A 23,013-nucleotide genomic window follows, 5' to 3' on the forward strand; every position below is an offset into this window, starting at 1 on the left:
GGGAAATGCGAAGATTAGCTTAGGATAGAAAGGAGTGGAGGTGCGTGTCCAACCAGTCTAAGGACTGATGACATGATTTTGATGACTGTTTTAACTACGTATGTGCTATTCAAAAAATTTTACTAGTTTTTAATTGTTTATTAAATTTTAATAATAAGATTTCATATTTGGAAAAACTCAAAGGTTAATATAAATCATAAAATTTTTACAACTATTTGTAATTCTTGATCTGAATGAATATTTTGTGATTTAATTTTTACCTTTTTTTACTTTCAAATTTTATCGAATAATCGGTCCAAAATTATTTATAAAATAAAATAAGGATACTAAGTATAATTACGATTGCTTTATTTTATTAATAAATACCTCACATTGAAAGTAGTAGTAATATAATAATAACTATTTACAAAACTGCGTTTTTATTATTTTTTTTTATAGTACAATATCACGTTATGATGCAGATTGTCGATACTCTATATATTAATAAACGATAGTCTACGTACAATTTAATACTTTAGGTAACCGCCAGTCTTGCTCATTCGATTCATTTTTTCATTGTTCTTCTATTTCATTGGGTAATCCCATAGACACACGCAATGCGTATGGTATCTAAATTGGTACACATTAATAAGTCAGTCTTTATTACATCTAATATCACAGTGAATGTCGTTTGTTTAGGGCCCCACGTAGTGGTTCGAGTTGGACACGTATCTCGGCTGTCTGCTTAGCCGAATCAGTGGCGGCGTAGACAGTGGTGGTGAAGGCGGGGTGAATCGAGCGTTACAAATTTCGGTCGATGCGTAATAATGTTCTTGAGCCGGCGGAAACGATGGGGGTTTGGGGAAAATGTCCTGTAAGGATGGAGGATCAGGCCGCGTTTTTAAACGAGGCACTGCATATTCTGATCGTCTCGTGGATGAGTCCATATACTGAGTGTTTGTACTGTTTTGCCCGAGGACAATCGGTTCGCTGTACAGGGCGGCCTTTTCGCAGTTGGATGGAACGTACGTTTCCTGTCTTCCAGCCGCTTTGCGACGCCTCTGTTGTAAAATTATGTAACCCACTAGGGTCCCCACAAGTAACGTCAAAACTGACAGGATACCTGCAATGACACCCATATACTGCCCGAATTCTTGAGGAGATGGTGAACTTTTATTAGGAGGAGATTCAGATCCAGATCCGGATGAGGACGAAGCTCCTTGACTTTTGACATTGGTACTGGCGGATATTTCTTGCTCATCTTCTTCTTCTGTAAAGTTCCCTTTGATCACTTCGGAGTCGAAAGAAATTTCACTCAGGAGAATCCATCGGGCCGCGAAGTGTAACTGAATCTTCACGTATTTTCCGATTCGATGGTGGAGTTTGATGGAAACGTTGCGCGACTTTTCGAAGATACGGTCTTCCATGTATTCGTACGTGATCGGCTGACCTCTGGAACGTTTCCCGCCGATACTGAAGAACACCTCGGCTTTCGCGAACACCTGCACCTCTTTCGTGAACTGGTTGTTACAGAAAATGTTCACGTTGGTGAACTCGCGCACTTCGTCGAATTCGAACACAACATCTATGGGTTTCCCGTTCCGTGTGTCATTTCGCCACCCGACCCACCCCTTCGAGTGTTCGTAGAAGGACACTTTGAAATCGTTGCTACCCGTTTTGCCGTCCGTCAACTGCCCCAGGCCGTGCTTCAGTCTTCCGTCGTCCCAGAAGCCGTCGTAAGAACTGTCGTAGAATTCCCAATTAGGACCTCTCTTATCTCCTTGCGGCATCGAGTAACTCACGATGCCGTCGGTCCAGCGACAACCGTATATTTCGACGCGCAAACAAACCGTTCTTTTGTGGTAACTGTACGGCAAGAATCGAATCTTAGTGGCCCATATGGGTGGGTCCAATTCGGTCTTAGATTCGAGATAAGTGTTTATGTTGCCATTCAATATTTCTTCTCCGCGATAATTGCGGTAGCGAATCCACTTGTTGAGACGCGGACGCCAATACTCGAGAATGTACGCTTCGGAATATTCGACGCCCTGACCATTACCGAAACGACCCTGCGTCCCGACGCTAGTAACCAAATGAACGGTGTGGAGATCTATTTGAAGCCATTCTTCGGGTTCCGCAGTCGCGGGGGTTTGGGGACACCACGCCCCGCCGTTTGTCTCCACTTTTAATCTGTAACAACATACGAGCTTATGATATCGTTATATCCTGGATGGTTTGTTTATAGAAACCCACCTTCCTTGTCTTGGACCCACGTTTCCACTGTCAAAAGACGAACTGGCTGTTATATCTTCATCTTTAATGTCTCCACTTTCCATTCCTAAAGGTGCGATGCATTGAGCTGTAACAAGGAGAATGATTAGTTAAGGAAACCCAATTGGGAAAGGCATTGTAACTCGTTATAATCTTAATATTTCGAGTTCGAAGTCCTATAGCACTCACTTCCAGTTGTAAAATAAAAATAATTTTGGGCTCATTGGAAGACAATGGCTATTTTCTTGGGTTCTACGACTTAATAAAGATCGAGTGCTTCAACAAAAGAACCAGAAACATTACTTAGAAAACAATGATTACTTTTTTTGCAGGACCGTGTGTGTGTTGTTAGATAATGGTGCCATTCACTTGGTTCGTTTCATTTATAATTCAGACAACCATCAACGGTCACTGAATTCCTTTATTATCTTCTTTATACCACACGACCGTCATTATCTCTTCCGAGTATACCTCTAATACGCATCATGCAGACATAATATACGAAGTTTTTAGATACTACATTTATAACTACTTTTCTCTATCGTGTTCGCTCACTTAAATAAAGTACTTACATATATCGAGGCAGTTCGATTGTGAGACGTGGAGAAGTAGGAGGAAGAAACTAATCGGAACGATGCGAGGGAACAGCAGCGGAGCGTCCATTTGGGGAACCTGAAACGTACGAAAGAATAGACGTTAGAGATAACGATAATATCCGTAAAATGTTTCCTTACGTCGGATGCGATAGACGAGGATAGAGGATCGAGTATAATTAACTAATGTGAAATTTAACGCTATATTTAGCGGTTAAACGTTTTAATGCGCTGGAAGCCGATGTCGATGACCGTAACGCGGCGTTATATTGTTTGGCCACATGTTCGACACGTCTGTTTAATACCGCGTAATCTCTGGCATGATTTGATACGTTTAACTGCTATTTTTGAATCTGTTTTTTTACTTAATGTATCTATCTTGGAAACTGGATCAACCCATCAGTTTGTTTCTTTCAAGGAAGATTTGCAGTCGAGCTGTATTAAGGAAGTGAAAACTTTGATAATTTCCAAGAAAACATTTACCTAATTGAGCTACCAATAAGTTTTGTTATGAAAATTATTGAATATGCTCCTTAGGTTAAAGGGAATATATCCTACGGTCAAGGATTCTATAAGGATTTGGTTCTTTCATTTCAAAAGCGGCATGTTAAGACCATTGCTTAGCATTCGGGAGGACGCTGATTCAGTTCCGGGTCCGTCTGCCTTGGTCTAAGTTTTTCTGTTGTTTCCTTGGATCATTTAGGCATTGGGGTAGTAATATTCCAGACAATCTTTAATTCTCTTCTGCCTTCATTTCGTCCGTCTCATCTGTCTCACCTGAACCACCACCCACCCATTCCCACGATTCCTGAAAGGAAGCTGAATAGGGCCCGTAGCCCTCCCTTCTGGCGTAGTTCGGAGGGACTCCCCGCCCACTCGTATTAGTGGCTGGTGGAAATGGAACACCCAAAAGTTTTTTTTTTTTCATTTCAAGATAAAGAAGTATACAAGTGATATTATCTATTTGTGTGATTTCACATTTTTATTTGGTAGACGATATTAAACAGTCAGACCAAATAAAATTATTAAATAACATTCAATGTTTGGAGCTAATTAAATCAAAACCCTTCCAAGGCAGTGGAAGTTAAGCATGGATTAAGAATAATTCAAAAAGTACTGATCATTAGTTCTTGGTTCGTAAACTGTCAGACAGGAATTGCAACTTAGAACTCATTAGTTACCATCAGCACGTTACAAACCGTTCCGGTAAATCAACGGCCGAACCTAGGATGTTCCGTAAAAACGACCGCAATTGATATAATATCAGGGGGTTGACAGTATATCACTGTCTACTGACGATATTTATTTTATTTAAATATACAATGACCTTTGTCAAAAATATCACTAGATGGCCATATCTTGCCTATATCTTCTAATTTTATCAATTCAAAGACTGTTACCTTAACAGTAACCGAAAAGTTTTTTAGTTTTAGTTAAAAATAATCTTGTAGCTCAGTATTTATCTGAAACTGTCTTGTTTTCGATATTTTTAGGCTTTCAATTACTATTAGAGCCAAAATATATATTTCTTTCAGACCATCTGAATGGCGTGACATTTATAGACTTGTCCCCGAAAAAAAAATTCGTAACCTATAAAACTGTGTTACATAAACCCAAACGAACCTGATAAATATAGGGAATTCTGCCGGGATCAGGATTGTACAGCGATGAGAAATGCAATTTGCTATTTGGTAATCTGTGTTAACGTACAGTAAAACATGTGTCCGCACATTTAAATAATTCACTTGAACTACGCCAGTGTGTGGCCCATTAAAAGATAATGGTGATTAATAGTTGTATATTAGCCTTTATTGTCTCGTGTTCGTTTTATATTCGTTTCAGTAAATTCTATACGGTCACATTGCATTGAATAGTTGCATTACGTTTGTTCAAAGTTCGTCCAACCATTGGGTTATGTTGCATTAGATGATTATATCGAATGCAAATGTGATTAAACTAAATACCCATGATACGTCTGTCTAACGATACCATTGAATGAAAGTAACACTTAACAGAATTGACACTGAATACCGTGTGAGGTGATGCATTTGAAAAACAAAATTCTCATCGCAAAACGTTATATTAAAGACACTGTGTGACGAAATTATCATTTTAATAAATTAAATAAGTACTTTGTAATATTCACTTCAGTATGGATATGTTTTAGTTTAACTTTTGATAAACATTTGGAGCACTCCAGGTGTGAATAAATTTGACGAAAGGTTGCATTAGTTTAATTAATTAATTACTTAATACTGTTTATTTGTCTCCATTACCTCGAGCATCAGTCCAAATATACATAAGTATTAAAAATATGTAATTTGTTTTACGTATATATACGTTTTGAACTGGAAGTTTTTGAATAAAAGTCGTCGAAAATTGAACTCGATTTGTGTAAAAGTGTTAGAATTCACCGTCAGACTCAATTCCGCCCTTTTTCGCACATGAGAATACAATAAAAGCGTATCCTTTCAGAATAATAACAAGCGACTTCCACGGCCCGGAGGGCCTTCCGAGGCGCCTTGTCGAACGTTTTAATTTTAGATAGGCACGTGCCCGCCATGTCAAACCTGAGAAAAATGCTTTCGCGACATTGGAATTCCATTTCGGAAATGTACTTTTTCCTATTCGTGTGTGACGAATGGACAAAAACGCCAAAATATAAGGGGATACCGCACCCCCAACGTCCCGTGTGTCGTCCATCTGGAGGCCGTTTTACCCACTTCTCCCTGCCAAAGCTATATGGTGGTTTTTTTTTTGTGGGTACTACATAGGGTTCGAGTTAATTAGACGTGGATGATCGTTCTTTTTCTTTGTTTCTTTATGTGAAAAACCCTTTCGGCAAACGGGAAGCTTTCTAAAAAGTGCTTTTGTAAAAAAAAAGGGGAATTACGGGGTAGCTTCGTAGTTAATTGTAAAGTAGCTTTCGAAAAACAAACTTTTTATCAGGATCCTTTCACGAGCCACCCTAAAGGGTTTGCTTCTTTTAAATTTAATTAATCAACTCCGAAATTAGAAGTCCATCAATTAATATATATTGTAGGTACATATTTACATTGCTAATATATATCAAGTTTCATGAAAATTTTAATAGATGGAGCAAGGATGTACAATATATACATATATATGCACCAGATAAGTTCCTTCCGTTCTGATAAAAAAGACAAATTTCTTCATATCTGTCTTTACACCTACTTGTTTATTTGGAATTTTAATATAAATTATGCATTTTAATGGGTATATAATAAGTTATTTGACATAACCATTAGATAATTACTTAATTAATTAATGATATCACGAAATCGTTAAAAGCCAGTCCATCATACTTGACAGTTTTACCTAAGCACAACAATATCAACGACTTCGTGGAACTATTTTTACGCAATCTATATTATACCTACTTACATGAAAAGAAAATTTGTCCCCAAAGGGTGTTTTTAATTCATTTATAGGAAACTATTTAGCCATTTCAGCGTCCACATGACGGAAAGTCACAGATGGTTCACGTTATAATTAAAACGCACCTTTAATTTCTACAAAAACTATTGTTAGAAATCAATATCTTTATAAAATAAATATCTTACTTGTCTATCGCATAACAACCCTTTATTAGCAAAAATGGCGCATAAGCTATAATCATGTATATAAGTAAAATATATGGTGAAGAATTACTGTTTGAATCCTTTAAATTTACGGTTATGTTGATAGATTTCAATCCTACTGTTTACCAGTTAATAGAAAATATACTGAGGAAAGATTTAATCAGTATTTAAAATTTTATCTTATGTTAAAACAGCAATTATGAATACTTAATATTAATATTAGGAATGTACCAGATATATACTGATTTTGCTAGGTATCGGATAACCGTGTACCCGGCATTAGCTGTACCGAATGCCCGACTTGGATCCGGTATCCGGCGACGGATCCGGCATTTCTTTTAGAACCCCAAGTCGAATATCCGGTCCATTTGTTATTAACATGTATGTGCTTATGCGCCATTTCATTGGTAAAACATTTTTCTTTATTATAAAGTTCTATTATTTGACAGTTGTTTGTGACCAGATGTTACTTTTAGAAAAGTTTGACAAATGTACCGTCACGGGTACGTAATAATTGTCCATTAAACCGGTACGTTGTGTGATCGTTAAGGTCTATTTACCCCGAACGTGGTGCCATTCGTCTCTTATCTCGTATCATTTGGAGCAGAGATGGGAAGACATTTTTCTTGTGCAAAGTGCTGCGGTGCTTCCCCAGTAAAACTGTCAAGCGTATTTATATTAAGGGTACATTGAGGATGTTTACGTTGGCCAAGATACACACCAGATTCGTAACTTCGAGAGAGGAAGAGAATAAAAATAAAGGAGACGGAATAATGACGGGCCGTTGTTGTGCATAGGAAACACGACATATATATATAGCAGACTCCATGTTTAACCACTTTGCAGAAGACGGTCCTTCAGAAAGGACCCCCAGACACAAGTTTATACCGTTGTTGGGTGGGTTACTTAGTACCAAGTAATACGTCTCTACTGAATAGATAAAAGCCCCGAGTCTTTGTGGAAACATACAACAATGAAATTCGTTTACTCGACAAAGAGTGGTCGCAAACGAGTGAGAGAATAAGTACAATGGGTCTTTATTACGGAAACGCTTTAGTGAAGTCAGTTCTGTTTATTTTTACGGTAATGGTGCGCAATTTTTCGGGATAATCCGTCTCCAACTGAAGCACCAGTTCTCTAGAATAACCTACAGAATGGGTTTCTTGTTTCTTTCTTGAAAATTGAAAGCTACATGTAGCATACTAAAAATTATACTCACACCATATTAAATACACCGTAAACACTATGTAACGAAGTGATTTCCAAAGAAATACTTCCTATAATGTAAATATTACTTACTTATCTTATGAAGGAAAAAAATACGTCCACATTTTCGGAATAAATTAGATAACAAAGGTCTTCTGTGGCTCTAGTAGATAGAAGACGGTAGAGATAATTATATTAACAAATTATCATTGTTATAAGGTCCTCAGTCCTAAAAATTGTTGGACACGCACCTCTACTCCTTCCTATCCTGAGCTACTCATTGTATTTCCTCAAAACTAGAACATCCCACATTCTTAACTATTTCTGAACAGTAATACACGTCTATCTCTACTCCTCATAGCTCCTGTTTATGCTTCTATTAAGTCTCTATTTAGCCTTTCATGCCTGAGAAGGTGTCCTACCAACCTGTCTCGCCTATTTCTGACTGATTTTCGTGTTCTCCTACTCTTTCTAATGCGTTTTTATTTCTAACCTTCTCTATCCACAGTATCCTCATCGTTCGCCAGTAACAGCACATTTCGAACGCTTTTAACCTTTTCTTTTTCTACCACCATCCACGTTTTGCACCCATACAAAGACACGCGCTTTTAAGAATCCTTTTAAATTAACCAGAATTATGTATATGTATAGCATTAAAAATTATACGATATCTATAGACTAAAATGAGTAAATATGCAGGAACATTTTACCAATACCGCTATCATCATTAAATAACAATATTCTAAGTCGTCTGTGATGTACAGGCAGAAAATCTTTGGTTGTTCGGTAATCCGATAAAATAAATTATTCATGAGCCTCTTTGAATTCGCTAAAACCTGTGCTTGTTACATAACAAAACTATAGCATAGACCGCATTAGATATTCATGAAGCTTCTACATCTACAACAGCTAGATGGTGGCGGCCCAGCTACTAATTATTTAAATGGTGGTGCTGCAACTTTCTTGGGCCAGTTCTTTTCACAATCCAACTCGAGAAACTCTTGCTCGCCACCCTTACCTCAAACCTGTCCCTCCCCCGATCGAAAAATGAGCATAAGTTACTTGAATCGTCTGACATTTTAGTTTTCCACTACATTTAACGCTGAAAACACATTTTCTTTTTCCTGTAGAGCCAGGAAAATTTGATGATCCAGAATTTCGGTTCATCCCCATGCAATTGTAGTTTGAATGCTTCTTATTTGTAAGCCGCTGTTCCGTCCTAGCGAAAATTTAGTTGCTTTAATGTAACTTTTCAGGATGGAAAAGGCGCAAGGGATATAAAGCGAAGGATAGTCCAGGATCGGGTCGCTTTTAACAAAAAAAAATACTTTTGTTGAAGATGATAGGTTAATTTGGAAATTCAGAAACACTTTCTTAAAGGTTTATGTTTGGAGCACGGCTCTGTGTGGGTGCGAAACGTGGACGTTGGGCGCTTGAATGATGAGGATACCATGGATAGAAAAGGTTAGAAATAAGAAGGTGTTACAAAGAACAGAATGGAGGGTATTATTAAAATTAAAAAGAAATAGGAGAGATAAGTTGGTAGAACACATAGTAGGAGACATATTGGAAGCAGAAATAGGAGGTAAGAGAGAGGTAGAGGCTTGAAGCAAACAGTTAAAAATCGAGAATATGTAATAATTGGGTCAAGATAGAAACAAGTGGAGGTACGTGTTGAACCAGTCTTCCGACTGAATTCCTTATGATTTTACAGGAACAATATGTTCTCATTCTAATAAAATACGCCGAGGCCTCTCTTGTCCTCCTCATTCTTATATTTTTTTATTACTACTCCACGTCTGTAGATTCTAGAATTATATTGTCGACATTCGCCTAAAGACTTTGGATTTTCAACGTGCAATTCTAAGGGTTAACTCTGTCCTGACAACCAAACGAACAAACAATCAAATTTTTGTAGCATCGTCAGAATTAGTCTGTTATGGAGATGGCATTAAAAGCAATTTTCTTCTGCAGTTGTTGACAAATCAGTCTATTTAAGGGTCATGAATGTTTTAGCTTTAAAATTTTTACCAAACACAATTATATTTCTTACAGGAGGATGTAATGTATTAGCCAGTTTCTTTTCTTTTTATGTTCCCACAAAACAAGTTGGTAATCCTTTTTTCTGAATATCACTTTAGTAGGAAATTGCTAATGTTATAAAGGACTGAGCTAATTTGAATCTTTACTTATAAAACTCAATACCTCTCTCTTAAATTTATTTTAGCTTCATAAATAATTAATCAGCAAAGAAATGTCAGATAGCATCTTTTTTGAAACGTTTTCTTTTTTTCTAATTTACTGGTCCTACAAGGACGAAAAGCTCGATGCACATTTAAAATTATATTTATTACAATTATTAGAAACTCCAAAAGAACAAGCATTGATGCTTGAATATTTAATAGTTATTGTTTTGGTTTTTCGTTTTCTAGCAGAAAAAATATTGGAATAATTTACAAACCTTTGAGTATCCTGTTCCTAATTTTCCGGAAAATCGCACGTCAGCATCCACACATGAAACTTACAGGTATTCTAAATAAAATCTCAGTTGTGTCACGCACACTCGTCACATTTATAGCAAGTTCCTACTTAAATGTCAAAAGTTTCTAAAGTTTTCACGGACTTTGTTCTTGTATGAGAATCATGTCAGCAAGTCCTCGGCTACCGCTAACTTTCATCGGCACAAGAAGTAATGATACTGAGGCTACTGAAATTAAGCTCGGAGCATCTACACATTTCCAAACGGTTCAACCAATGAGCCTTCGTGTTTTCCCACTCTCAATTCCACCTCTATATCTCATTGATATTTTGTCCTCTACCTTTTCACCGATTCCAACATCCATTCTTGTCCTGGCAGGATGCTGAAACAGGAATAGCGCAGGATAACTGACGTAATATGCTCTTCTATTCACATTTATGTGCGATTGAAATAGACGCAACACTGACCTTTAAATGTTAGCATGAATTAATAGATAACAGGCTGAATGAAAAGCAGATAAATAAAATTAATAGGGATAAGGTTGAAGGTGTCAAAATAAAAATAACGAGACGTTGATGAAGTTCGACACTCACCATGCCGACGTTTCAAAAATGAGAAATATCATTTATTTGTGTAGTTAGATACTTTAATGGACAAATACAAAATCTATGTACTTTGGCACTTTTTCGACACTACCGAGATGCCATTTGGTCCAAAAAATTTTTATTTAAGCAATTTAAAACCGTCATTGTACTTATACACGTAGTTAAACGGTTAAAAATATGTCTGCAGCAAGCAAAAGATTGTAGATAAGACAGAAGTAAGTTACGCAAGAATTTCAATCCCATGCTGTTGTAACTAAATGACTACTTGCTGTAATCACTCGGTAATTCAGTGGAGACATTTAATGTATTTCTAGATTCTGTATCCCGATCAGTTTCATCCGTTACACCGGGCACTTGTCTATGCGTGTATGTAGACGATAAGTTATGTAACTTAATAGTCGTTTAGCAACTTAGTATCAACGTATATATCTGATCGGTTCTTAGGTGTCTGGTTATCCATAATTTGAAACGTATGTAAAAAGGCTCCACCGATGTCCTAGTCGCTTCAATAAATTCTACACGTCATCCGATACCTACCTACATAATACAAAGTGAACGTGTTCGTTGTACACCTTGCTGGTGAAAATTACACTCGATGCAAACTCAACAAGAGCTTGATTAGATTGGTGCCGGTTATGGTACAGGACGCATAAACGGAAATGTCTTTTAAGTAACTTTATAAATAATAATATAAACATCAAAATTTAATTTAAGAATTTTGAAAAGCACCTGCCTGAAGCAGGTTAAGAAAAAAAGAAAAAATAAATATGTTAGTAAAATAATAAAATACGCAAAAAGATGCCAAAATATGAACACGGATAGATCGAAGATAATATGAATGATATATAATGAATAATATGAGAATAAGATATATAATATACAGGAGAACAGCAAGAAAGTTGGATACTGTAGAGCACGGGCCCAGGAGCTCATTCAAGAATGTTATCGATTATTTATCTATCAATGTTAGTAAAATACACAAGCTTATTCTAATTCTTTTCGGATATTACACCCCTATAAGTCTTGCTACATTAAGCTACCATAAAATGAAGGTCCTTCTAATTTAAACTTTACTTGCACACATTAAAGTCAATTAATTCTATTATAAAATATTTATCCTTGTGTGTATATCTCTGAATCCTTTCCCGTAACGGCTAGATCGCTGAGTCCCATACATGTACATATGTGATATTTAGGTTCGTTGAGGCCGCGAGAGACGCGAGGTGTAATGGCAAGTTATGGAATTACAAGCTACATATATGACCTGGCTCCCATTTTGTCGAACATGTCCGGTTAATTAACAGGAGAATGTTTCATTAAATGGGCCAGCGCTTTACACCATCTACGTAGGATTTATGACTAAGTTACAAGGTCCGAGTGTAAACGCTACTGGTGTGTGTTATATGTTTACATATTTCTTTACATCACCTGAAACCGCGTTTTTAGATTTCTACAAATAGTCGAATAATAGATGAAGCTTTTGACCGTAATATTTAGAACTTTTTTTCACCAGTACCACCAACTTTTATTCGTATCTACACGCTTATTTTCTGGTGAAATTCCTGCTACATTTTCTTTCATTGTTTAGGCGCACGTTCTTAAAAATTGCTGTGTCAACCTTGTTACCGAATGATTTCTACAAATAGTCCAAAGCTATAGGGTTGTTCGGAAAGTCATTTCGTTTTTTTTTTCTGGAAATGAAAGACAGTTTTCGTATAATAAAGAAATACTTTATTAAATTATATATTGACCGTTCTGGTCCAACACCTTTTGCCATCTTTCTGGTAGTAGCATAATTCCACCCTCATAAAATTTTTGGTCTTTGCTGGCAAAAAACTGATCGAGGAGGTTTTTGACCTCCTCATTTGAGGTGAAGGTTTTACCGTCTAAAAAATTTTCGAGTGACCGGAACAACTTATAATAATTCGATGGTGCCAGGTCTGGAGAATATGGTGGGTGTAGCATTGTATCCCATTCAAGCTGTAAAAGCTTTTGGCGAGTGACCAAACTTGTGTGAGGTCTCGCGTTGTCTTGGTGAAACACTACACCTTTCCTGTTGATTAGTTCTAACCTTTTCTGTTGAAGTGCATCATTCAGTTTGTCCAGCTGATGACAGTAGTCTTCCGAATTAATCGTTGTGTTATCCGGTAAAAGCTCAAAAAAAACGATTCCTTTAAAATCCCACCACACAGACAGCATCACCTTTTTTTGGTGAATATCGGCTTTGGAAATGGTTTGAGCCGGTTCATCTTTTTTGCTCCATGACCTCTTGCGTTTGACGTTGTTGTATACAACCCATTTTTCGTCCCCAGTGATGATGCGCTTCAAAAACGGATCATTTTCGTGACGTTTGAGAAGCGAATCGCAGACGTCAATGCGGCGACACAGATTTCTCTCTGTGAGAACATGGGGAACCCATACATCGAGCTTCGAGGATAATCCCAGGCCTTTCAAGTGGTCATAAACTGTTGAATTTGATAAATTTAACCTCAATCCGATCTCACGTGTTGTTATTCGCCGGTTCACATTAACTAATGCCTTTATCGCGTCTTTATCAGCTTCAACCGGCCTTCCCAAACGTGGTGCATCTTCGACATCAAAAGTGCCGGATCGAAATTTAGCGAACCAGTTCTGGCACTGGCGTACTGTCAACACACCTTCTCCATACACATCAGTCAATTTCTTTCTGGCTTGAACAGCATTTTTACCCTTTCTGTAGTAAAACAGTAAGATATGTCGAAAATGCTGCTTATCGCTCTCCATATTTAAAAGGGCACCAACCAAAAACTACTACGTAGAATTAATTGGAATTTTTCACACACAAGCCTTGCTATATGAGCTCTCAAAGCATATAAAAATTATACGGCTTAAATGTGAAGTTGGGTGCAAAAGAATACAATTAAATCCTCTGTCGGGAAAAAACGAAATGACTTTCCGAACAACCCGATAGATCAAGCTTTTAACAGAAAACTTTGGAATATAGAAACTGTTTTCTGCAACACGATTTTCCACCATCACCTTTACTTTCATCCGTATCATTAAGTGAAACACTCGGCAGATTTTTATTTCAATTTCTGCTGTGTCAACCTCGTTATTCCTCACTCTCACTTGCCAATCCTCATGTCTATGGCATGTACTTGTAAAACATACGTTAGCGTTGTCTTAACGACATGTTGGTACAACATACTCGCCGGAGAAAACGTCGATTGTTTTCCACAAGACAACGCTCAACTATGCAGCTTTCTTACAATGACAACGGAAAAATTTACATACCTTTACTAACTTGTCCTGCGACGTCTATGAATAAGGTACCTGTAGCTAATTTTATGGAAAGAACTGGTTGAAATGGTTAACACCTTGCATTCCAACGAACGTATTGCTATTGAATATTTCTTGATCTTGTGGAAAATATCATCTGCACAGTTGATATTAAGAGTACTATACCTATAATGTTATATTATATGTAAATTGATAACTTTTGTAGCTGTTTATTTAATGGTACTCAATTTTTACTCACGCAAGCTCGTATACGACAAGCCAGTTTATCGGAAAAAGTACCTTAGTGATGCATCATGGCGTTTTCAAGATCGTCTAAGACTTCTATTGTAGTGTATGAATTTATGATACCTTCGGCGTTATTTATATTAATTAGTTTTGCAAATTAACTTGATTGAAAATCATTTTCTAATCATAAAATATCGATGCGATTTTCTCAGCCTTCTCTCTCACGAATCCGTGCTCTCCAGGGGTTCTGATTAATCCTAATCCCCGAGAGACCGAACACAACAAAAACGAATCGTGGGTTGATTAAGAATTTCCTTACACTTTTTACCCGTAGCGTCGAGCAAAACCTAATAAAGACACTGAGGATAAAGTGGATTCCCGAAGATCAAGGGATTAAATAAAAACTATTGTATTTTTGTAAAGGATAATCGCCGCAGTTATTGTATTCATTATACAATTGCTACAGTAAGGATGTTAAAGAAAATTAAATGTGATTTTTGAATACACAATATTATTTGGTTGAATTATTACATTGTCGTCGTTCAGTTATGTTTGTCGAGAGTCCTTTGTATACCTGCGTTTGAGCCGATTCAATTTTCAAGGATATTTAATTTGGCACAACATCAAAGGTGTATGTGTGTATATCTCTTCCAGCATCCAAAGCTAAGACGTTTCCAACAGGAACGTTCCTTTCATTCGACTTCCGCCAGACATGACGGTTATACCAGCGAAGGAAAATGAAAAAAAGAAAGCGAGGAGTGAAAGACGTAAGAGTAACATAACAATTGTATATACGAGAATATTGAAAACAGTCCTTCAGAATTCTAAATAGGCCATCGAGCGTGAAACTCCATGTTCTCTCTATAAATATTTCAATATTCTTATTAGACATTAAAATCGAAAAAAAAAAAGGAACGACGCTGTTGCCAAGATGTGTTAAGGAAGGAGCAGCAAAATTTTCCAAGAATAACTATCAAAACATTGCAAGGCGATAACCAGATCTACGGGTGCAAGTCCAAGAAGTAACACGATACCGTATTTAGACACTATTTACACAACCTGCATCCAAAGGGTGTATTCGAACCCTTTGGGAAAGTGTGTTTGATATAGGTTCCTACGTATCTGCCTAGTAACTCGTAATGTATCTGGGATACTATTTGTATATCCCAAGATGGTATCCGAATCCTTTAGGAACAATGTGTCCGATATATACCTGCGTATCCGCCAAGTAATTTTTAAAATATCCGAGATTCTATTTGTGAATCTAAAGGCTGTATCTGATTTCTTTGGGAGAATATGTTCGATATAAGTACCTACGTATCTGCCAAGTAATTCGTAATGTATCCGAGATACAATTGGTGAATCCAAAGGTTGTATCCGAATTCTTTGGAAATAATGTGTCCGATATATACCTACACCTAAAGTCAGAGATATTATTTGTGAATCCAAACGCAGTATCCCAATCTATTGGGAAAAGTGTGTCTGATATATCTTACGTATCTGCCAAGGAATTTGTGAAGTATCCGAGAAACTATTTGTGAATCCAAAGGCTATATCCGAAATCTTTAGGGACAACGTGTCCAATATATATCTACGTATCCAGCAAGTAATTTGTAAGATATCCGAGAAACTATTTGTGAATCCAAAGGCTGTATCCGAAATCTTTAGGGAAAACGTGTCCAATATATATCTACGTATCCAGCAAGTAATTTGTAAGATATCCGAGAAACTATTTGTGAATCCAAAGGCTGTATCCGAAATCTTTAGGGAAAACGTGTCCAATATATACCTACGTATCCTGCAAGTAATTTGTAAGATATCCGAATCCGAGATACTATTTGTGAATCCAAAGGCTGTATCCGAAATCTTTAGGGAAAACGTGTCAAATATATACCTACGTATCCTGCAAGTAATTTATAAGATATCCGAGAAACTATTTGTGAATCCAAAGGCTGTATCCGAAATCTTTAGGTAAAACGTGACCAATATATACCTACGTATCCTGCAAGGAATTTGTAAGATATGCCAGATACTATTTGTGAATTCAAAGGCTGTATCCGAAATCTTTAGGGAAAAATGTGTCCGATATACGTCTACGTATTCGCTAAGTAATTTGTAAATTATCCGAGGTAGGTACTGATTGTAAATCCAAATCCTTTGGGAAAATGTGTTCGCTACAGTATTCGTATTTGGTATTGAGGTACATTTTGCAGTTAAAAGCATCCGTAACATGTATCCGATATGTTGGTATTAATGTCGATATCCGATTCTGATATTCGGACATATTTTACCAGTATCCCAATTCAGCTCTGGTACCTTTATAGCTACTGTAAAGCCCAGTGATAAATGTGCAATTAAGGATGTGTTAAATGATATTTCCTGTTGGCACAACTACATTCTTTGAAGCGAAACGTCGATCGTCTATCTGTTTTCGTGGATGTACTTAACGGAATGTGTTTTCCATCTTGAACTTCTATTACTGTCACGTTTTAACGAAGAAATAAGAAAAATCATGTACAAATATTCGTGCCAATTTTGCATGCAATAATTATCCCATTAACTGGTATCACAAATGTATAAAGAAATGCAGTTCATTATAACGAATTCGGAGTTGAATATGTGTGTTTCTGATATGCATTCGCGGTTTGTACATTTACAAAGCGGTTACATATTCGTTTCAAACTTCGTAAATTAATTCACGCGCGATTTCTTGCAGCGTCTCGCAGTGCAAAGAGGTAGTTTAGTCGTTCATGTGGCGTGCCTTAACGCCTCATTTTTTACCTGGAGCCTCAATGGCATTACAAATTAACTGTTTCCGGCCGGCGCTGCGCTCTATGGGCGTAACTGTCGTCATATGTTTGCCACTGAATTTTCAAAAATAATTATTACTTGTTATCTCACGTTTTATCGAATTCTCTTTGGCGTAAGTACCTACTTACTCTTAAGAGACTAAATGTTTTGTTTCCTGAACAAATTTAGCTAATACTCAATTGATTGAAGCAAGTAATTAGTTTGGATTCAAAAAATGCGTAATATTTGGGATTTATTTCTTAATTATAGCCTTTACAGCTTGAGGTTAAATTAGAATGTTGTCGTTTTTGCGAATGCTATTTTTAAACTAATTAACTCGGTTCGATGTTTAATCAGAAACGTTGGAAGAACGTTTGAAGTGACGCCAACTCAAACTCTCTTTGAAGACGTGCGCTATGTTATAAGTTGTCGTTATTAAAATTTGAAATTTCAGATCAGTATTAGCATTTGAATAAAGTATGAACGTTTTCGCTTTGGCGACAAAACGAACGCTCTTTGATTCTAACTTAAGTAAATATCCGGCTTTTAATTCTCCAGTTGTAACAACCATAACTTCCTGTTTTTCATATAGGAATAAAAACTTCACTTATTAGAAAATAACCATGAACCCAGTTACAGAAATATTAATAAATGTTGAAAGTTCAAATTGTACCTACCCTTAGGAAAAAAAAAACAAATGAAATGTGTTCTCGATTATTCTGTAATTCACACCCCATACGGTCGTCAGTCCTAAGACTGGTAGACATGAACCTTCACTTTTTCCAATCTTGAGCTAATTTTCGCATTTCCCTAACACTAGAACATCCCACATCGTTAACTATTTGTGAACAGTAATCTAATCTAATCTAGATCTACCTCTTCTCCTCTTAGCTCCTGTTTCTGCTTCAATAATATGTCTATAACTACCCTTTCATGAACGAGAAGATGTCTTACCAATCTAACTGGTTTGCGAATGCAGATTTTTAAAAAAACATTTTGTCGATTCGGGCGATTCGATCGTGAGAACGAATGTGAAGTTATAAAATGGCAATCGCATCAGGGGTGCCTTTATTATTAAACATTTCTTGTGTGACGACAACAAAAAATTTGTCCTGTTTACGGTACGAACCCCTGCATTGTCGGCTGGCGACAGTGACAGGGTTTCATGTCAATCTAATTCGTTTTAATCGGGGAAGTTCTACGCTGTCACTGTGTCACATTCAATCCCTAACATATACGTATGATAAATCCATTAAGCGGACAATAAGGGATGAAGGGCAGACAATATAATATGCGATATTACAGAACATTTTAATAAAGAATAACAGAATGTGACCAGGATCTTTTTGTACGAATTTCAACCCCTACAAATTGTAGCTCATTTGCAATTTTTTTTGCAAATGGGGTAAAACTGTTGCACATGGAGTAGACAATACAATAGTGAAAACAGTTTTTACAGTGAAATCAATGTGTTTCAACAAAGTAACTTCAAAACAAAATGTATAGGTATTAATATGGTATAAATAAGACTTAGGATGGTTCCCATGATATGATAAGGACTGCTATTTATGAACGTTTCAGGACTTACAATTTCTTTTTTCAGTCCATTGTTAATGTTAAAGATTGTGATTTGTTACTCGCTCCGATTTAGATTTATATTCCTGGCGGGTGTTTTTGCGATAATAAAATATTTAAAGAACTGGAATTTTGTATTCCCTATCGCACCCCAGAAACACTTACCGTTAGGATCCGAAAAGTACGATCATCCACAATTACATCAATAAAATAAAGCTGTTTATCACGTAGAAAGGAAACCATATTTTCTTTAAAGAAGAATTAATAATCCACATAACTGCCAAAGATGAATTTGTTACAGTAGATGGTTTTATAAAATCTTTTTATTTAGAAGTAAGTTTATCTTTGCAGGCTAACTCTATTGTAAGTATGTACGAGGGCGGTTCAATAAGTACGCGTGTTAGAAATGAAGACACCTCTTTTTTTTTATTTTTTTTTATTTTTCATTTTTTCCATCCAAAAAGCGAGTTACCGAACGATACTGCTCTTTTTCCATCTTAGCGAAAATAACGAAACACGTCTCAGTCGAATGGCTGCCAAATCCAAACTAACCTATCAATCAGTCTGAAATTCGTTTTGGCGTGGTTTGATAGATGGTAGCACACGATGACAACACCAATTTCCTTCGTCTTCAAACACGGGTACTTATTGAACCGCCCTCGTATATGATATACATAGTTCGATATTTCTTAATGGCCCTATAATTTCATGTGACTATTATTATGACTACACAGACGTCTGGTTCTTCTAGGATGCAGATGATATTAATACCTCGTCCTTAAAGAGTTACTTAAGCCCATTATCTCTGCTTTCGAAAATTTATTAGCCAGTTTTATCGAGTGCACGGCCTGAACAAAATACGAAACAAACGGCTTATTAAAAATAACCAGGCCGTTTGCCGTATATCACTGGATCTAACGCTCTTCCTTTCTCTTTCTCTCTTACTCGTATTCTCCAAAGAATTCCATCGCGTTGCATCGGTCGTGTCTCCTTCTTGCCTTCAGTTAAGAGATTGGTTTGTTTTAGAACGATATACACGTAGATACATTAAACATATGAAACAACGATGAAAAATGGAGCGCCGCACATATATTTGTGTCCCATGTTTGATGTATATGTCTCTTTAAAACATTTACACACTGTTTGGTATGATGGATGACCGCCTCTAGTAGCGACAAGCCGATTCCAAATAACTTAAATGGCTGTCCGAGTTCAGCTTACTTAGCGTGAATGTCAGAAGGTAGTTAACAAAAGTAGACGTAATTTTGATGGTTAATTTCAAATGTTTGCAAGGGAAAAGTGGTTAAATTCCAATTTGGTATTTCTTGTAAAATTGTAAATGTCCAAGATGCACCCGCTTTGTTCAAGTCAATTTTAATTCATATAATGTAAATGTACAGAGGAGGATGGAAAAAAGGGCGGAAGAACTATTAGGGGAAGATCAATTTGGGTTTAGAAGAACTAGAGGAACGCGGGAGGCCGTTCTAGCTTTATGGGTAACAATAGAGAAAACGATAGAAAAAGGAAAGAGTGCGTACATAGGATTTGTAGATTTAGAGAAAGCTTTTGACAATGTTAAATGGGACAAGATGTTAAATATACTTAAAAATGTAAGGATGAGTTACAGAGAAAGAAGAGTGATACTTAGTTTGTATAAAGAACAACAGGCAATTATAGAGCTGGGGCTGCAACGTAGAGAAGTAAATATTAGGACGGGAGTCGGACAGGGATGCACACTGTCACCACTACTTTTTAATCTATACATCGAAGACGCGATCAACATCATTAAAGACAGTACAACTGTAGGGATAGATGTGCAAGGGCAAAAGATTAGTATGCTTAGATTTGCAGATGATATAGCAGTATTAGCATCTAGCAAGGAGGACTTAGAGATAGCTTTAAATAAAATGGAAGCGGTACTGACAGATCAGTACTGTATGAAAAAAAATAAAAGTAAAACTAAAATACTGGTATGCAAGGGAAGAAAAAGTAGGGAAAGAGCGAATATAAAGATAGGAGACGAAAAATTAGAAGAAGTGGCTGATTTTAGATACCTAGGAAGTCAGATAAGTCAGGATGGAAGGAGTAGTAGGGATATCAAGCAGAGGATAGCGCAGGGTCGTGTTGCTTTTAATAAAAAGAAGTCACTTCTATGCTCGCGAACCGTTAATTTAGAAATTCGAAAAAGGTTGTTAAAGGTGTATGTTTGGAGCACGGCGTTGTACGGGTGCGAAACATGGACAGTGGGCGCGGCGGAAAACAAAAGGTTAGAAGCGTTCGAAATGTGATGTTACAGGCGAATGATGAGGATAACGTGGGTAGAAAAGGTTAGAAATGAAGAGGTATTGGAAAGAATAGGAGAACAGAGGACACTATGGAAGTCAATAAAAAATAGGCGAGATAGGTCGGTAGGACACCTTCTCAGGCATGAAGGTCTAGTCAGAGACATATTAGAGGCAGAAACAAGAGTTAAGAGGGGTAGAGGTAGACCTAGATTAGATTACTGTTCGCAAATAGTTAAGGATGTGGGTTGTTCTAGTTTTAGGGAAATGCGAAGTTTAGCTCAGGATAGGAAAGAGTGGAGGTACGTGTCCAACCAGTCTTAGGACTGACCTTATGATGATGATGATGATGTAAATGTAGCCTGCAGATTCTGATTTGTAATTTCTGCTCCTTTTTAACCAATTTTCAAATTTGTTTCGGCGACTGTAGCAGAATGTTGAGCTTCAGGAAGAAAAATGAGCCAATACATGGATGTATTTCTCTTGCTTTTCAATTTACAACCCTTTCAATTATTATCTTCTGTCTCATCGGCCATTGAAATAGAATACAAAACAAATGCCTTTCATATTTCCAAGTCACAGAAGTTTGACATGAAGAGTGATGGGAAATGGTCTCCGCGTTGAATAAACACTCGCGCCTTTGTTTCTCATACGTATTATACTTAAGCCTGTTCCATTTGACTCGATTTAGTGCATTCGTTCTTTCACGCGGTAGTGGATGATGAATCGCTTTTTTGGAGGAAATAGCCCTGGTGTTCCTGAACGTGTATAATAAGAATCGGTCGACTCCCCAACCGGTCGATACTGGAATTCACGTAGAGCTCCAAATGGCCTTAAGGGTAGTTTGACAGACAGATAGACGAAAATACCACTTGCAGTGGTAGGTGCATTGTAGTGGGTTCGAAGTAAGTAGTGGGAACCGCGGATCTGGGGCTGATTTAGTTGGCTGGTACCGAGGTCGTTTTCTCCCTCGACTCGAATCGTTGCTGTAATGAATTCTTTTCGTGAGTGACACTTCGAACTAGGCTCCGGATTAGAATAATAGATACGTTCGTTGGATGACATTGATCTTCTCCACGGGAATGGCACGAAGAAAGTTACGAGGACGGAAACAATCCATCTTTTTGGAAGGAATATTTACTTTTAGAAAATTGGTCGTCCCCAAACGTCCGCCGTGTCGTACCGTTGACGAATGCAAAGGAATATTCCTTTAGGACTTCTGTGTATCAATTGTTAGCTGACTACGTTAGGTAAAAGAGAATAAACAAGAACATAGATTAGGTTATGATTGATGAAACGCAAAACGTTTAATTTGCACTTTGAAGGTAAAACGTATTAATCCGACCAATTTTGACCATGGTGAGCTCCTGCAAATGAATAATACCAAACTGTGGGTTATATGTATCTCCTTAAAGTCAAATTAAGGCTTAATTGTTGTCTTCACCGCAGAAAAATTATAGGGCGGCGAGTCTTCGGCGAGCACACGTGAGCCGAAATTGTGTCCAAATTGAGAAACTTTTGAGCAGTGTTGTAGAAACGAATATATTAGACTTTAGCATACCATCTAATTTATGATGCGTATTTTAACTATGTTTTCAATGGTTTTATTTTATTACGCATACTTAAATTTCTCGGTGACTACAAAATCTAAAATTATTATTTGGTTTGATTAGGTGCAACTTTATGTTAAGAGATAAATAAAGCAAAGTACGTTTATAGGGAGTTCAAAGCACCTCATACTGTAAAAGCAGCATTCTGGATATTATGATTTCTGTACTTTTAGCGAACCCCAAAAATAAACTCTTCAGCAAAGTGATTATTTTATGGTTCCCTTGGAAATTCCGTAAGTATAGAATCCCCGAAAGTTCATACATATTTATTATTCGAATAAAAATGCGGCTCACGAAGGTTTATATTCTATCCGAACGTAAATCGTAATCAGCGCGCTCTGTGCACCCTTGGAAAAACACATTCTATCGGAAAATCGTAACGCAAGTGTGGTGGCAGGCACACGATAGACTCCGACATCCGTTCGCGTTCATATTCCGACCTTAAACTAGAAAGAAAAGTGTCCGTATTCCGCCCCTATGTTTCAATTAGCTTATCCCTGGGTCGCCAATGGGAGAT

General features: G+C 37.0%; 2 protein-coding genes across 2 annotated transcripts in view; one reads left to right on the plus strand and one right to left on the minus strand.

Moving 5' to 3' along the window:
* Positions 1–23,013, plus strand: part of LOC108736879 (epithelial discoidin domain-containing receptor 1) — a 406,840-nt gene that overhangs the window by 121,890 nt on the left and 261,937 nt on the right. The window lies entirely within an intron of this gene.
* Positions 373–10,339, minus strand: LOC108736882 (discoidin domain-containing receptor 2-like). Its single transcript, XM_018469487.2, has 4 exons — positions 10,113–10,339; positions 2,823–2,922; positions 2,233–2,338; positions 373–2,169 (listed from the first exon to the last, which is right to left on the minus strand). Exons 2-4 carry the CDS (start codon positions 2,911–2,913, stop codon positions 675–677), a joined length of 1,692 nt encoding a protein of 563 aa, XP_018324989.1. The 5' UTR covers positions 2,914–2,922; positions 10,113–10,339; the 3' UTR covers positions 373–674.

The sequence above is a fragment of the Agrilus planipennis genome, unplaced genomic scaffold, assembly GCF_000699045.2.
Source record: "Agrilus planipennis isolate EAB-ADULT unplaced genomic scaffold, Apla_2.0 scaffold106, whole genome shotgun sequence".
NCBI classification, from domain to species: Eukaryota; Metazoa; Arthropoda; class Insecta; order Coleoptera; family Buprestidae; genus Agrilus; species Agrilus planipennis.